The 18,195-nt window shown below is 42.2% G+C and overlaps 1 protein-coding gene across 10 annotated transcripts in view; it reads right to left on the bottom strand.

Moving 5' to 3' along the window:
* phf14 (PHD finger protein 14) overlaps positions 1-18,195 on the bottom strand; it is a 313,616-nt gene that overhangs the window by 181,739 nt on the left and 113,682 nt on the right. For all 10 annotated transcript variants that reach the window (XR_013576193.1, XR_013576194.1, XM_078538816.1 and 7 more), the window contains 2 exons: positions 14,397-14,667; positions 13,964-14,070 (listed from right to left, as the gene is read on the bottom strand). Coding sequence is in view for 8 of the 10 variants with exons in the window: in XM_078538816.1 (XP_078394942.1) it covers positions 13,964-14,070; positions 14,397-14,667 (378 nt within the window). In the remaining 2 variants the exon portion in view is untranslated. The remainder of the gene's footprint in view (positions 1-13,963; positions 14,071-14,396; positions 14,668-18,195) is intronic.

Genomic DNA, 18,195 nt, shown 5'->3' with positions numbered 1-18,195 from the left:
ATATTTCGGAGTGGATTAGCTAGTGAACAGCTATATGTGTTCCATGTAATGCTGCAGGAAAAGGGAAGCTACTCATGAGTTTAGCCTGTCTGAGAAAAATATGTCATCAGAGGAAACAGAATGATACACTGGCAGAGAAGAATTTACAAGAGAATGCATTTTCACAAAGTTTGCTTAAAATTTTGTGCACCTTTTAAACGTGACACCAGTATGTTAAGCCTGTTTATGAAATAGAGAAGTGCGATAGAATGGGATCACACAGGCAAATGTGTGAGAGGGTAAGGGGAAGAGAGTGAAAGCGAGCAACAAGGCAGGGGGAATGGGAGGAACACTGGGGAACTTTCTCAAGACGGACTGCTAACTACCCATGTTAAGACCACAACTGCAGCAATTATGCTTCTCACCGACATTTTCCCATTAGAAGGAAAGCACAAACGCCCACCACATGCAGAGGCAACCAACTAATAGGAAGTGGCCAGCCTGCGACAGGATGGTGTGCCATTGGAGCTTAAGCGGAGTTGAGGGTGTCATGCTTTGCAGAGCAGGGGGTGGGGAACCAGTTGGGGGGGGTGGGTTGCGCTGGGAGGACACTCCTGGGGGAGGGGATGAGGGTGCCGGGAGCACATGGGGAGCACACTCTGTGGGGGTGGCAATGGCAAACACACTCGGGGGTGGGGGGGTGCCACTGCGAGCACAATCAGGGAGGGGCGCGGTGCCATGGCGAGCACACTCGGGGAGGGGAGCAATGTAGCATGGGAACACAGCTAGGGGGCACATGTAGCACACTTGAGGAGGCAGAACATACTCAGAAGATGGCATGGGGGCAGGCAGCAGTAGGTGGTAGGGCGCACAATGGAGGACGGGCAGAGAGTGCAAAAGGCCGGCAGGCAGGGAGCACAATGGGCGGTGTATCGGGTAGTGCGATCATGGGGATAGAACTGGAGCCCAATCAGGTTATGGAGCCCAAGCATGATCAGGGGATGTTGCGGGACCGAGCGGGATTGGTTAGGGGTGTGTGGGCCTCAGCTGGAAGGGCAGAGTAATGGTGGAGAAAGGAGAGCAAAGGTTTTTTTTTCCCAGTGAGGAAGCTAGCTTTGGTGCCTGTGTCTTTAGTAGCTTCTTGCACCAGTTTTACACCAATATTTGCATCAACAGATGCATAAAAAGCAGTGCCACACCAAGAAAAGTTTAGACAAGGGGCACAGAGCCAGAACTTTCAGTTTCTCCACCATACACATATATAGAAGCAATCTATGGCCATTCAGTCCCTCCTTTTAACTCAATCAACATCATGGGTTGTCATCTTGGTGACATTCCTGACTTTACATTACTTAAAAATGTGTTAAGCCTTAAGGTCAACCATTTACATGAAGCTTTAGGGTTACAAAAGCCTCATGAAAAATATCTGAACTTTCTAGCAATGAAAATGATCTGAAGTACTAAATAGATGACTTAGCTTGTCTATTAATAAATTACTGATACCAAAGGATATTATGTAGATTTATATAATCATGAAGTGATGCCGAGGGTTACTTAGCTTTTAACATCTTCTCATTCACTGCTTACTTAGCTCTGAAATAATCACAACTAGAATAGTCTTCATGTCTCACAGACAACAAAATTACAGATGTGTCGGGATGAAGAACTGTTATAATCTAATTTGTTTCTTTGTTTTGAAGATATTCAAGTTTAGAAGCTTAATTCAAGAATTTATGAAACCAGCCTAACCTGACTGTCCTTGGATTCTGTCGAAGAGATCAGTTAAAAAAGTGCAGGGAAAACATGCAATTCTAATTTCAATCTCTGACTTCAAAAACATATCTTCAATGCACCTGGTTGTAACAATGAGAGAGCACACACTTTTTTTTTACTGCCTACCACCCTGAGATACAGACCTCCTTTATTCCATTAAATGTTAAAAAAGTCGTGTAGGATACCTGAATTACAACTGCTATTAAAGAAACTTGGCCAATAAAAAAAAAATCACCACAGTGCTCTTGGAAATAGTTAGCCCTGCAATGTTTTAATACACATTAGCCCCAGCTCACCAATGCTCCTCCGACAGAACCTTCCAAACCCATGGCCTCTCCCACCTTGAAGGGCAAGGGCAGCAGATGTGTGAGAACACCACCACCTGGAAGTTCCCCTCCAAGTCACTCACCATCCTGACTTGGAACTATATCGCCGTTCCTTCATTGTTGCTGGGTCAAAATCCTAGAGCTCTCTTCTTAACAGCACTGTGGGTGCACCTACATCACCTGGGCTGCAGCGGTTCAAGAAAGCGGCTCATCACCACCTTCTCATGGGTAATAAATGCTGGCTTAGCCAAAAATGCCCACATCCCGTGAATGAATAAAAAAAGCTATCTGGCATGAATTTCACATACAATGTGCACAATTACGCGTAAGCAACCATTTTAATGCTTCTGAGTGCAGAAATGGAATGGAGAGGTTACCTTGTTATGTCGACATTTTTGCTCATGAAGCAAGGTGCAGAAAAAAAATGTCAACACCATATTCAAAGGAATATTCATTTTGGAGGAATCATCTACAGAGATCATGTATACAATCACGATGTCAGAAATCAGAAGTTAGGTTAAGAATTTGTTCTAGTTTGTGCATGTTAGTACTACAAAATAAGAGCATGCATCTCCATTAAGAGAAGGATTTCACCCAATTTAGAAAAAAAGTTTAACAAGGCAGCGCATTATATCAAAAAATTGCATTTTAGTATTAAACCCTGTCCAGAATTATGCAACATGGTTTCTTTAGTTCTCAGGATTAAACATATAGTATAAGGGGCTGGTACATAGAGGGTTAATGTGGGACTGAGAAAAGTACTGCCCACACATTGATGTAAGGATGCACATGATCCAGACCCAGGGTCAGTGTGGTGTTGGACAGTCACGTGCAGACCTAAGTATGATGACAGCTCCGAGTTTGTACCGTTTACTGTACGTGTGTAAATAGTTCTACTAATTACAGTTAACCTACAGAAGACTACGGTACTTCTTTAAGAGAAACCGATCTGTAACTAACAGCCTCCCAACATGGTGGCAGCAAGTGGGCAAAAACGTAGAACCTCGCTAAAATGCAGACAAACCAAAGGTGCTGGAAAACTGAGAAAAATACAACCAAGCATTCTGACCTGAAAAGAAGCTTCTAAAGAAGAGGTCTAGAGAAAAAAATCCCCAGAAAAGGCTCCAGAGAAAGGTCTGGAAGATGAAGGCAGAGATTAAAAATTCTTTACTGCATCCAAAGAATCCATTCAATCTCCTTTGGAAGCCCAGCTTCAAAATGCAGTTGACAGAACCTGCAAGGGTGAGCTAAATCTTTTAAAATGCAGCAAGCCATGAGAACTCCTTTAAGTAATTCAGTGTCAAAAACCTGCCGCTAAAATCGACAGAAAAAGAGAGAAAAAATTTAAATAATGAGAATCTCTCCAGCTGTTAAAAAAAAAACAAGCAGAAGCCACAATTCGACCACCTCAACAGTTTACAAAGTAAACCACTGAACAAAATAAATCTGCAGGCAGCTGAACTAGGCAGCCATTTTTAGAAAAAAAATTCCAAGAAGAGCACCATTGCCATTTTGCGGAGTCCACCAAAACCAGCAAGCATGGGAAATCCCTTTGTCTCCGAGTGAACACCGATGCCATCTTGAAATTCAGACATCTCTTAAAGCTGCGTATACACTTCTAAGATTTTTTAACATGGATCATAATGCCACATTTCCAAGTCAATTCAGACTAATCCAAGGCCCATGCCAATCACAAAATTGGGGAAAAGATTCTTAAGATACAGTATCGCTTCAGGTTTAAATAAAAAGTCAGAAGAAAACAGGTGAACATGATGCTTTAGTCGATAGGCCCGATTACAAACAGCATAATTGTAAGACAGGGAATTAATGAATCATCTGCAAAATTCAAAGAGCTACTAAAATTATTCAACATTTACTTTAATATGAGAAGCAATAAAATACTCCAAAGAGCTAAATTCAATGAAAGTCCAACTGTCAAGGGAACCAGTCATTTCATTCATCAATGATTTGTACAGGATGGCAGAAGGTTATGAGTACGGAGATTTAAAGTCTGAGCTCATCAGAGCAGAATAGTGGTGGGAGGAGTGAATGCCGCACTCTGACCTTCTGCAAGCAAACAAAGATCTAGCCCTGGAAAATGCAATTCAGATAGTTAGGCAGTCAGAACTCCATGAGCAGCACAGGACAATCTTAAGGCAAGGGAATAAAACACGGTGCAAAGGCCAGCCTCAGTCCAGCTAGTTAAGCCACAAAGACAGCACTGTGAAGCAAAGCACCCTCATAGGCAAGATCTATGTGCTGCATGTGCAGCCCAATGCTTCCAAAGCATCAGGATTGGACACAACGGCAAACTGTGCAAGGCAAAAACTCTGAAACGCATGAAGGCCCAAAGATGATCCACAAGATCAAGGCTGCAAACGCAGAAGACACACAGCCATGCTTCTTGGGTGAGGTCAAAGATCTTGCTTTCTCATTTTGGAATGCAGACATTTGTGGTCGATGGCCATCTAACAAATTTTAAATTTAAATTAAAGGAACCAGCGTGGTAATCCTGTCAGACAAAGAACAATGGCTGAAAGACCTCTGGCTTCAAACAACGGACACACCACTTTACGGGCCTGAAGAAATCCGACTTCCAGTCATTGTTATGATCCTGGAACCACTGAGGTATGGCAGAAAACAGATGTTTGAGCTGATGTATGTCATCCGTAACCAGCCTCTTTCCTGAGAAGGGATGCCTATGTAGCCTTGGATCTCCTCCAGGCAGCAGAGGATGTCAATACAGCCACTATCACTGGCTAACCAAAACCGCATGGTCCCGAATACTTGAACACTAAAGGATATTCAGACTCGGCTCCAGCTCTGAACTGTCTTCTCTCTTTACAGAGGAGGTTTGTCAAGTCCCGTTACAGGTCCTGGAAAACCCTCAATTGTCAGACCAGCCAAGCACCCAGGAGGTAACCACAATGTCTCCAGTGGAAGAAGTGAAAAAGAGTTATCAGCAGTCTGAGAACCCTCTATGTCCTGTTGGAGATAGAGCAGGTCAACACTGCACTCACTCTGCATAGGCTGCAACTCCTAGCTGGCATTCCAAAGCCACAAGAGATACTGGAACCTGGTAGCAGCTGTCCATGGCCAACAATGAAATGCATGGGTGAGCGCACCACTAAGCCTTTTCATCACAGGAATGCTCTTCCTCAGTCACAGAGGACATTGAGATGACCCACAAAATGACAGAAAAAGAGAGAGAGACAAGGAGTCAAACACAATGGGTTCGTCCACTCTGCAAAAATTGAGCTAGATTAGCAGTAACCACAGATCAATGCAACAGACGAACCAAACAAGTGCGGTTTGACACAAAGGAACGGAAGAAAAGAATGAAAGCATTCCCAGATGGCAGCTCAACCTTCAGATCAACAAGAAAAATCAGCAACAGCAGGACCTACTAATCCTCTGACAGAACTGCGAGTGAGATATGGAAGGGTTATAGAGCTTCCAGACTGCCTGAACCTTTAAATTCAAGGACTAGAAGGGGGAGATGGGTAGTGATGATGTAGTAATAGTGAGAACGTAATAACAACAACATAAATGTATGGGAGTGATAACAATCTAAGGCATGAAGCAAACTAGTATAACTCCAAACACACTGGGTAAAGACTTGGGGGGAGGAGTAGTATAAGGTATGACACATAGGGTTATGATGGGACTGAGGACAGTACGGCACACAGTTATGTAAGGATGCACATGACCCAAACCCTCTGGTGTTGGACAGAGCCATGTGCAGACCGAAGCATGGAGACAGCTCCTAGTTTGTACTCTTTACCGTACATGTGTAAATAGTTCTAGTAATTAAAGTCTTACAGTTAACCTACAGAAGACTATGAAGAGGCTTCTTTAAGACATACAAATCTGTAACCAACACCCTCCCAACAAAATACAACAGTGTTAGCGCATAATTAAGATTTACAAAATCTTCTCAAATGTTCATATTAAAACTAACAGACTAAAAACAATCTCTTACACAAGACGATGTGAAGTGAGGTGTGACATTTGGCAAACTCCAAACTGTATTTGTCACCTGAATGCCACACAGCTATGATATTTTGCAGAACAAAAAAAAAGAAATTAGTGTAAACCATAAGTATAAGATATACTGTTATGGAGGCAGGTTACTCAAACCCTTGTCAGCCATGGACGGCTGCTACTAGGTTCCAGCATCTCTTGTGGCTTTAGAATGCCGGCTAGGAGTTGCAGCATTTGCACCGTGGTTGCAGTGTTGACCTGCTTTACTGTCGTCAGGGCTTGGGGTAGGGGTTGAGCTGGTGATAGTGCTTGCTGATTGCTCTGCATTGAGCATAGTATTAAAGGTCCTCTCACACCATTCCTGTGGACAGAGAAATCGAGATGAGTCAAGCTCGGATGACACAAAATGATGAAACAAAATTCTGGTTATGTCGAAGTCATCAACCATTCCTGCCAGCAGAATAGCAAATTCCGTACAGCGATGTCCGTGATAAGTCGAAATTCTACACTGGTAATTCCAGGTTAGCTGAACTTGTCTAAGCTTGCCATATGATCGATCAGAGCGGAGTTTGACCACACAACAGCGTGAAATCACGGAGCACTGGGGCAAGCCATCATTTGACATCAAGATCCTACCATGAAAGGACGTGCAAAACCTGCAGGTATGACTAAACCTGAGAGAAATTTAAAAGTGTTATCAATCAGAGAGAAGGTAACATCGCTTGTAAAACTTAGTTCCTTTGGTCCCATGCAGGACAATGGGCAGTAAGACTTCGACAACGGCCCTATCTAACACAATATCCTTCGCTCCAGCCCAGGTGCTGTCCTGTTCTTGATGTGCTCCTTAAATGAACTTTGCCAGGTTTTTTGCTGGCCCCATCTTCTTTATCCATATAGTGGTGCCCATGTTACTGCCACTCTGGGAGGCCAGGAGGCAAAATATGTGCCAGTCTCAGTTATCTCTCTGTTACAATGTCCCACAGGCACCAATGACCAGTACTCTACAGCACTTATTCATTTTTGATGCTTTCTCTCCATGTGATACCCAGGATCTTATATAGGTAATGCTGGTGAAACACATCTAACTAAGATGACACCTCCGCTGTTCTCTTGCATGCCTTGCTGGCACAGGTTGCAGTTGGTACTACTCTGGACGTGTAGAGATGCAGCTTCACGACCATGTTCATTTAGAGAATCACAGAGTGATGGTGTTGCATGCTCAGACCGTGTGGAGCTATTGGAAGACTGATGCTGCTTTGCCTATGCTTGTGTGGGCATCAATGTCGCTATCAACCTCTCTCAAGACATTGCTTCCTAGATAGGGGAAGTGGTTGACATCCTCAATGTTCTGTTGCCCGATGGCGATGGGAGGACCCGCTTGCCATCTGGTCATCATTGTCTTGGTCTTCTCGCAAGATGCGCAGACCAAGCTTGGCACTGCTACTCTCAAGACCGGTGGTTATGTCTTGCAGCACGCAAGATTCATCGGCCAGCAAGGCGATGTTGCCTGCAAAAGCCAGGTCTGTCAACTAGTGGTGTTGCCATGGGAGACCAAAGTCTGCACCCACCTCCAACTTCTTCATGATGAAATCAATAAAGAGGAGGAAAAGGAATGAGGAGAGCATGTAGCTTTGCTCTACTCCAGTAATGATGTTCAAGGAGTCTGTTGTGCCCACTCCAGTCTTGATGCAGGAGTTGGAGTCATGGTATAACGCTTTGAAGCATTTTATTCTGCAAAGTTGATACATCAACTTGTTATGAAAACGAGGCATGCCTTGGTGCTAAGAGCAGAGGTCAGGACCTTCAACTCCTAATGAACCTCGGAGATTTTGCACATGTGCAGACAGAGAGTGGACTGCACATGCACAGTTCTACATTTTCACGTTCTGTGGGCCCAGCGCACCCTGCGCAAGAAGGAAAATGGCGTGAAAACCTGGGTCAGGTGACCAGGATAAGGGTGCCATGGAATAATAGCGTCCCAAGCAGGGGACAGGGAGAGATCCCAAAGACAGAGTCCAAGAGAGGGGACAGGGTCAGGAAAAGGTCCCAGTTCAGATCAAAAAGGAGCAGAGAAAAACGGTTCCAAATAAGAAAAGGCTGCGAGTAGCAGACTTAACTGAAGAGGGCTCAAGGGAAACCCTGGTAATTGAAGAGGGCTCAGAAGTAGACTTGAAGATCCAAGAAGGCAGCCTCTGGGGACTGTGTGTTGCGGACCATTGGGGCAAAGGTATCACGTGGGAGCAGCAGTGTTCTGCTCGATGTGGCCAAAGATTTGAAGTTGTACTTGAGGTAGAAATGCGAAAGCTTGAGCTGGAGTTTCAAAGAGAAATAAATTACGCATCATGAACTGGCTAGATAGCAGCTTAGGTTAGGGGGAAAAAGAGAGTCTAGTAATGCAGATGAGGAAGTGAGTCCCATTCCAAGCTTTGATATAATTAAATCTTCATCTAAAGCCAAAGTTCACTGAAGATGGAGTTGAGAGATATTGTATCTCATTTAAAAGGGTGGCTACATGGACTCTCATTTTGCACGTGTTTTGGTCAGAAAGGCTGTATGTATTCAAGTCTTTCCAAAGAACAATCCTCAGATTATGAGGTAGTTGAACCTGCGATACTTAATGCTTATGTGCTTGCCCCTGAAGCATATTAGTTGAAGTTTCAGACTTTAAAGAAAAGACCAAATGAAATGTTTGTAGAACTTGCTAGGGAGAAATAAATGTTGTGGGGCCAGTGGTTTCAATCCCTGAAGTTAGAACAAAATTTTGAGAATGTGAGGGAGCTAATGATACTGGAAGAATTTTGAAACATCATCCCAATAGCAATTAGGTCACACATGAAAGGCTATAGGCTTTCTAATGTACGGGAAGCAGTGGTTCTGGCAAATGGATATGATATATCACATAGGGGCAGTAGATCTCCATTTGTAAATCCATAAGGAAGCTGGAGAAATAAAAAAGAGCCTAGCTTTATGGGGGAGGCAAAAGCTGTTCCAGCTCAGGAAAATGATAGCGTAGAGGATAAAACTGATGTAAAGAAACCAGTATGCTTTTATTGCCATAAGACAGGGCACCTCAAAGCCCATTGTTAGAAGTTGAATGGTCAACAGATGGCAGTAATAGGAATGCTTTAGGAGTCTTTAGAAAAGGTTATACCAAAAATAGAAATGGGTGTTAAAACCATAGCAATAGTACAAGTGAAACATGTTCCCTCAGAGCCTACTAGAAAAGGGCATATAGCTTAGGATAGTCAAGGGAATGCTTCCTTGACTACCGCTAAAATGAGTCAAATTACTGGAGGGTTTAGAGGCTTTGTCTCAAAAGGAGAGGTGTTCCCTTACTCCTCTAACAAAGCAAATAAACAAATTAATATTTTGAGACACACCGGGGCAAGTCGTTATTGAAGGTGGCTGATGACAATTTGTGTTCCAGACGGTTTGAATGAGGAGAAAAAATATTAATAGGGGGTATTAATGGGATTTATGAACCTGTTCCTTTGTGTAAAGTCAATTTAGGAAGTGACTTAGTAAATGGAATTGTTACTGTGGCAATTGTTCCTAGTTTAGCTGTTGAAAGGGTAGATTTTATCCTGGGTCATGATTTGGCCTGCATAGGCAGTACCATGGCAAGGACTGTGTTGCAGCAGGTGCTTGATCAAGTCAAACTCCTAAAAATTGCTGTGACCAAACATGAGAAACTTATTGCCGATAAAGAGCAATTAAAGGAAAATCTGATTAATGCAGAGAACCAACTTTCACACACGAAAGATGAGTTTGTTAATGAAAAGCAAGAACTGATGACAACACTTCGAGTGTCAGTTACAGCAAAAGGAATTGCTGATGAACCGGAACAGTTGGTTGAAACCAAAACTGATGAGCTGTAGGAATTTCACTGTGAAAAGAGCAAAGAGATTCTTGAATAACGATGTATTCCTGAGAACATGAAGATGAGATGAGATGTGTGGTATGGAAGGGAAAATCCAAGCTTTAAAAGCAGATAAGGAAAATTTTAAGAAACAGATTGCGAATCTAACAAGTGAATTGATAGAACCTAAGGAGCAGTCAGTGACCATGGAAGAAAGATTCCGAAATGAACTGATGCCCATGTGAAATTTTAAGCTTTTATAAGGGCTCCACAAATAACTCTGAAACAAAGATAATTAAACTCACTAGAGTAGTTGCTGAGCTGAATAAAAGTATTAATAAGAACTAGAAAATAAGAGTAAACAAATGCTTGGATAAAATTGTGAAAGAAAGGGAGATGAAGGTTCCATTTGTCAAGCGTCACCAGGAAGAATATGAACATGTGCAAACTTAAAGGACCCACTGAAGGCATGTTTCCATTTACAGAGGAGAAGAGTTAAAGTTGAGAAACCTAAGCAAGTCATTTGTATTACATAGCATGAATAATATGCATCCTTATGCGAAGAGGGGAAGACTGCTGGAGTATTGGTTTGTAATCACAACAGCAAGATTGAAAACCCTGGTACAAAATAGAGATACAAGCTTGTCAAGATTTTTCTAAAGAAAACTTTAATGTATCTTCACTACCTTTTGTTAGCCATGAAACTATTATGGCCAAAAACATTTAATTATTGGTGTTCTATTCAGAGTTTAAAGAAAGTGTGTAGGAAATAAGGCAATTTCTGAGTTATAAATCCACGATGTTTAAATCCTGCTAATTTTATTTGTTATATATACTGGCTTTTGTTTTGGTTAAATCTTTGTAACTTTATAATATGTGTAATTGTGCAACAAAAGGAAAAGATTATGTGCATAGTATGTTATAAGGTATTTGTTAGAAGTTTATGATATTAAGTACTTTTTATAAAGAAACTGTTAAGCCATTGTAAAGAAACCTTTACTGTCATGAAGCTTTCTTTCTTTCAAGGAAGCTGTTATAAAAACTAGACTTACCTTGATGTTGAGCGTGGACTTCAACTCCCGACGAACCTCGGAGCTTTTGCGCATGCATAGACAGGGAGCAGACGGCACATGCGCAGTTCTACGTTTTCACATTCTGGGGGCCCAGCATGCCTGTGCAAGAAGGAAAACGGCATGAAAACCTGCATCAGGTGACCAGGGGCGGAGCGCCATGGAAGAGTAGTGTCCCAGGCAAGGAACAGGAAGGGGTCCCAAAGGAAGGAGAGGTCCCAAACGAAGAGCCCCACTGACGGGACAGGGACGGGAAAAGGCCCCAGCTCAATTAAAGAAGAACAAGGAAAAATGGCTCCAAATAAGAAAAGAGCTCCAGGTAGCAGATTTTAAATGAAGAGAGCTCAAGGAAAGCCTTGGTAATCGAAGAGTGCTCAGAAGAAACCATGAAGATCCAAAAACGAAGCCGAAGGTTGGTGACTCGGTGCTGTGAAATTATCCTGTCGAATTGTTCTGTTCTGTGAGGCTGAAGAGCTGAAGTTGTGCTTGTGAGTTTATGTTCAAGTGTATGCTCGGGAATCCAGGGGAACGGAATCTCAGCAGGCGAGAATGAAACCTTGTGAGGAAGGCCATTGTTGCACTGCCTGAGTTGGAGTGACTTTTGGAGAGAATTTCAAAGTGGGATCTTTGAAGGTGAAGATTGGAATCCCTCATGAGAGAGAGGGACAGAGTTTCAGAGTGATTGGTTGATTGTGTCTTGATTGCATCTGCCATCTGTTGTGTGGTGTGGTGTGTTTGACCACAATTGGCTTGTTAATTCACATGTACCTTAAACTTCCCCTGAATGCAAAGTATAAGATAGATATTGTAAATTGTTTTATATTTCTCACCTTGTCTCGTAAAGTTCAATGTTGTATGTTCAAAGTGGAATCTTGTGGCTTTCTTCATTGAGCAAGTGTCCTGAATCTCAAATTTTGGCTACTTAAACAAAACTTTATTGGCTCCTAACTAGATATTATCAATAACTTGGGGGTTTGGCCAAGAATCACAAGTGGAAAACCGTGACACGAACTGGAAAGTGGGCTCGTAAAGGAGTGGGGGATTCTGTCATCGAGTTTGTCCACCATTACGAAACACAAGGCAAACATCTTGGAATAGTTGGCAAGCAGGCATTCTCTCCAGCAAGGAAGAGGATGAAAACGGCTGCATATCCTGATGTCGAAGAAGCTCTGCTAATGTAATTCAAGGCAGCCAAAGCAGAGGACACTCCCCTTGCCAATCAATCCTACAGGAAACGCAAATCGCCCTGGCAAAGAAGATGGGCCAGATGGCATTCACTTGCAGCAACAGATGGCTGGACTGATTGAAGAAAAGGCTCTGCATTGTCTTCCATGCAGTGAATGGTGAGGATGCGGCGGTTATGGCAACAATGACAGATGATCGAGTTCAAAATGGTCTTGTCCGCGTCTTTTGGTGCATACTTGTTCAAGACATTTCTAATGCAGATGAAACCAGACTGTTTTTACCATCTTTTGCCAGACCGCTCTTTGATGTTTAAAGGTGAAACATGTAACCGTGGCAAGCAGAGCAAGGAACTCTTCACTGTTATGGTCTGCACCAACATGGATGGTACTGGAAAGCCGCCGCTTCTTGTGGTATGCAAGTCCAAGAAGCCAGATTCCTTCACACATGTCAAGGCACTAACTGCACAATATGAGGCTAACAAAACTGCCTGGATGGCCTCCAACATTTTTGAGGTGTGGGTCAGGAAAGTGGACAAAACATATCAAGGACAGAAAAGGAAGATTGTTATCATTCAGGCAAGCTCCCGCAAATGGATCAGGGGGTGATTAGGAACCTGAAAATCCACTACCAATGGCAGCTGATCTCTCAGGTTATTGAGGTCATCGCTAAGAAGGAGTTCAATCTAACCATACTACAGGCCATGTTCATGATGAAAAAGGTGTGGAAGATAGTGACAGAAGTCACAACTGCCAACTGCTTCCACCACACTGGGTTCAAAAAGGTTACAACTGCACAAGATGTTGAAAACGAGGATGAGGCAGAGCGAGGTCAACCATCCGAGATGAGGCTGTGCGAAGCATGCATGGAAATTCCATCAGAGAAAACCATGGAAAATTACACAAAAGTGGACGATGCCACACGTCGCACGATGGAACTGACTGATGATGCCATCGTAGATGTAGTAAATTCTTCACCCGAGGAGCCCAATGACCCTGAAGAGTGCAATAAATTCCCGCCTGCTCACCCACCTATTTCCCTAGCCAATGCCACAAAAGCCATAGAGATGCTCTAGGATGTTGCATTGCAATATAAAAACACCGAAAATATGTTTGACTGCGTTGAAGATATGGCCGACTTTATTGCACACATCCAGAAACAGCACGCTAAGCAGAAAAAATTACAGAGTTTTTGCGGAGCTAACCTCCGGCTTTTATCAATGCAAATCCCCAGCATTTCTCAAGGTCAGGTCATTTTAAGATGTGAACAAATTGAATAAACACTTTTTCACACATTTACTGCTTTACTGTGTTTCATTTGGCATTTGAATGTTGTTATTGACATAGGCCACATTTGTAGGCATATTGGGTTACATAGAGACGCATCTGTGTGGGAATGGTGCCTCCTCAGCTGCTGCAAAGCTCCACTTAACAAGAATTTGGAGGTGGATCCCCTGGAATTCGGCGCATCAAGATTTTGTTTCTAGTCTCTCCCTTCTGCATCTCATCTCAGCAAAAAGAAATGGATGGCAATTCCTTAGTAAGGATCCTTGAATACAGAGGCTGCCAGTAAACACTTTATCATAAAGATTGTTTTCCCTTTCTAAATAAAATGTAACAGTCAAACTGCCATGAACTCACTTCTTATTTCCAATATTCCTGACTTATGTATAATGATTTTGATTCCCTTCCAGGGTTACTCCACCCTCTGATATAAATATGAATCTATATATACACACAGAACACATTGAATATAGATCAAGTATAGTGGACACTTGAACTTAACTGTACCTTATTATACTCTACATGAAGTGATTCCTGCTCATTTTGAAGTTTATCCTTTAAGTTCTTTTGTTCACAAATGTTTTCCTGTATCTGCATCATGCGCATGTTCCTCTCTGTAAATAGAACAGATGGAATTAAGAGACTGGAAATTAATAAAATGCCAGTCAAATAAATTAGTTAACAATAGTTAACACGTGTGTAAAATATCAGAATGCAGTCAATAGCTTAATTTTCTGGACATATTGAACCAATATACACATGTACCTTCAGTAAATAACCACAAAATTAAGACTGGTGAATTTAGCCCCAGCCTTTGTTCAAGGGTGGAGTGTTTCTTGCAATATGAAAAATAGTAGCACGTGGAATTTTACCCCAGGAATTGGTGAAGAATTTAATTTAAGAGAATTATTTTCAATCCTGTTTTTTTTTGTTTCCATACCGAGATAATAATTCACAAAGTCAGCAGTCAAAGCTGGCTGCTTGTGCTTTCTCCTGCCATCTACACTGGAGTTGGTATCTAGCGTGTCTACAGGGAAAATGTCTGTGCTAATTCCCATCAGTTCAGCTTTCCGCATAAGCTTGCGTATCACTGAGGCGCTACTGGTGAGTGGTCGTGGCAGCTTCTCCCTGGGAACCCATGCATTGGGTTTGGTGCTGCGAGCTAGCTCCACTTTAGCACGATATTGCTGCAGTCTTGTAGTAATGCGAGCCTAAACATAAAGGAAATTTTAAATATCATCAACAATACTAAATTGAACACTGAAGCATGTTTTACATTCAAATTAGAAAAAATATTTTTGAGAACATAACATTAGCAGCACTTCATTTATTATGGTTACACTTTTAAGTCAAAACACATTTTAGTTCCTCAACATTCATCAGTTTAACAAAATTATCCATCATGTGGTGCAACAGAAGTATGAATTTGCCTAATTTCATATGCTTCTTAATCTGAACTACAAAAAGAGTTTAATCTCCACTGGTTATATTTTTAGTGTGCACTGGTTAACTGGTAGACTCTCTGCCTATTCCTTTTGCAACTTCCATTGATTTTAGTCTCTTCATCCATCCCTCCTGCCTCTCTTTTAAAATCCTCATTCTCCACTGCCCAGCCAAGTACCATGCAAATAGTCTCAGCCAGATATCTTCACTGATTTTCACCCTCGGCTTTGAACCAAACAACTTCTCATTGGCAGTGCTTTCAACCTCCATCTCAACTCATCATGCTTTCACATCCTAGTTCACTACCCTACTATGCTCACTTCATCTTGCCTTCCATATAAACACCCCAACCATGTTCACGGTTACTCATTTGAACCTGCCATCTTTTGTGGCCTTGGTACTCGTATTGTGTCAATCAACGATCACTTACTATCCACATCTTAATTCCCTTTCTCACCCTTATTTCTTTCTGTGGGAGCACCCCTGGAAAAAACTCTCTCCCAAAGCATTTCCAACTGCACTTTCAAAACCCCTGCTGTCTAGCCTTTGCTCCTCCATTCACCACGACATATCTGCAACTACCTGCTCAACCACATCTTCACCTCCACCTGGGATGCCCCAAGTCCCCATTAAAATCATTACTTTATCTCACCTTGGCCATGCCCCTGATTAAGGTCTACACCTCTGTTCCCTTTAGCCCAAGGAATGCAAACTTAAACCTTTCTATGGTTTAGCCATTCATCGTCAGTAGTGGTAAGACCAAAGATATTGGATCCTGTCCCATCTGCTAAACTACTCACTATTCCAGGATCAACCTAGAATGCAAACATAAGCCCAGGTTTCTTTTTCCTACCATCTTCTTAAACTTCTCACCCCTCCTCCACCCTCACCAAAAACAAGTGTGAAGAGCTCATGGACTTCTTTGTCAGTAAGACGGAGACCATCCTTCAGATGCCTCTGTCATTTCCCTTTTTTCCACTAGCCCAGCAGGCCAAACGTGCTCCAAGGTTCCCTGTCAACTTAGCCCAGAACTTGTTTCTCTGCTTTCTTTCCTACACACACCTTCATGCCCTCTCCAAGCTCACCTTAACCATGAAACCCACCTTTTGCTGCCTCAAGACTATTCACACTTAAGCTGCTGACAATCCAGCTTCACTTCCTGGCTCCAAAGTTAACTGATATTGTTAATGGTTGGCTCTTCCGAGGTACTTTAGCCCCTCACCCCAACCCCTTCAAATCTCTCTTAAAAAAACCCTCAACCCCATCATCCCTGTTAACTACCCACCCTGTCTCCAATTTTCCTTGCCTCCCAAAGTCTTTGAATGTGTTGTTGCCTCCCAAATCCATCCCCATCTTTCCTGGAACTCCATGTTCAAATCCCTCCAATCGGATTTCTATACTCGCCACAGCACTGAAACAAGTGACACCCAATGTGACTGCGGTAAATTATCCCTCCTCATCCTTCTAGGTCTGCCTGCAGCCCAACACTGTTGATTACGTCAACCTCTTCCAACACCTCTCCTCTGTCGGCTAGCTAGGTGGGCCTGCACTTGCCTGGTTTCATTTTCATCCATCCAGTTGTAGTCAGAGATTCACATATAATGATTTTTCTTCTGCACTGATACCTTTGGTGTCTCCCAAAGATCTATCCTTGATGCCCCCACATTTCTCATCTACATGCTGCTCGGCAATGACATAACATCAGGTTCCACATGTAAGTGATGACATCCAGCTCTACCTCATCACCACCTCTATCAACCCCCACCACCCTGCCAGTGTATGTAAATTGTCAAACTGCTTGTTCGGCATCCCTTATTGGATGAGCAGAAATTTCCTCCAACTAAATAATGAGAAGACCAAAGCTATTGTCTTCTGTTCCTCTAACAAGACCGAGTCCCTAACCATTGACTCCTTCTCTCTCCCTAGCAACTGTCTGAGGCCGAACCAGGCTATTTGCAACTTTGGTGTCATTTGTGACCCTGTAATGAGCTTCTGACCACATATCCTTCCCTTCACTAATCCCACCTATTTCCACCACTGTAACATTGCCTGACACCAGCCCTGCCTCAGTTCATCTGCTGCTAAAGTCCTCATCTATGCCTTTGTTACATCTAGACTTGACTATTCCAAAAAATTCCTGGTTGACCTCTCATCTTCCACCCTACATAAACTTAAGCTCATCCAAAACCCTGCTGCCCCTATCTAATCTAACTATCGCATCTGTATCCTAACACACCAAGTCAAGTTCAACCATCGCTCCTGTGCTCCTGGTTAGGAGCACCACAATTCTAAAATTCTCATCTTTTTTTTCCAAACCTTCCATGGCCTCACCTCTCCCCATCTCTAATCTCCTCCGGCCCTACAAATCACAACACCCTCCCCAATTCAGGCCTCTTGCGCATCCTCAATTTTAATCAACCACTGGCAGCCATGCATTCAACCACTAGGCCCAAACTCTGGAATTCTCTCCCAAAATCTCTCTACCTCTGCTTCCTCCTTTAAGACACTCTTATGAACCTACCTCTTTTGTCTGCCTTATTATCTTTTTGTGGAGCTCAGTATCAAAGATAGTTTGGGACATTTTACGATGTTAAAGATGCTATATGAGTGCAATATTTTGTTTTTGTTGATGAAATGCCTGTTTGAGCTATTTTTACCCCAACAATTGTTTACCCATTAATAACTAAACAAATTAACTTTGAGATTAAAATAGTGCAGACACAGTTCAAAGTAAACGCATTAACCAGTGCATAAAAAAGTAAAGAAATTACTTAAACTCCTCAGTGCTTTGATTGTGTGACTGCCCAAACATTTAAAAGACATACGTTTTGCATTTTATTTTTTAAAAACAATTATCTTATTTTTTAAGGTCTGATTTATTTTTCCCTTCAATCGCTGCAAATTTTATCATTTCTCAACTGTGACATTGCTTTCTAATTAGTTATCAGGAGGTATCCCAGCCTTCCCCTACCTCCTTTCCAAAGATGCTTCTTTCATTATGTCCTGTGCCAACTTGAATTTACCTTATGAAACAATGAATGAATTTGTACATTTCTTATGCCAATTATTGGGAACTAGAATTAGCAAATTGTGCACAATGACAAGATATTTTGAAATTCATCACATTTGTAAAAATATAGAGTTGCGAATATCTAGTTAATAATCGTATGTTTTAGAATGTAATTTAGTTTTAGGAATTAAAGGATTAAATGTAAGATAAATGGAAAAGCCTAGTTAAGAAACTGATAAACAGCACTAATGTAAACTCAGATCAAACAAGCCTAAGTTTAATTAAC

Source organism: Cetorhinus maximus, chromosome 3, assembly GCF_964194155.1.
Source record: "Cetorhinus maximus chromosome 3, sCetMax3.hap1.1, whole genome shotgun sequence".
Lineage (NCBI taxonomy): Eukaryota > Metazoa > Chordata > Chondrichthyes > Lamniformes > Cetorhinidae > Cetorhinus > Cetorhinus maximus.
Note: the sequence above shows the minus strand (reverse complement) of the source record. Positions and strands in the feature narration are given on the sequence as shown.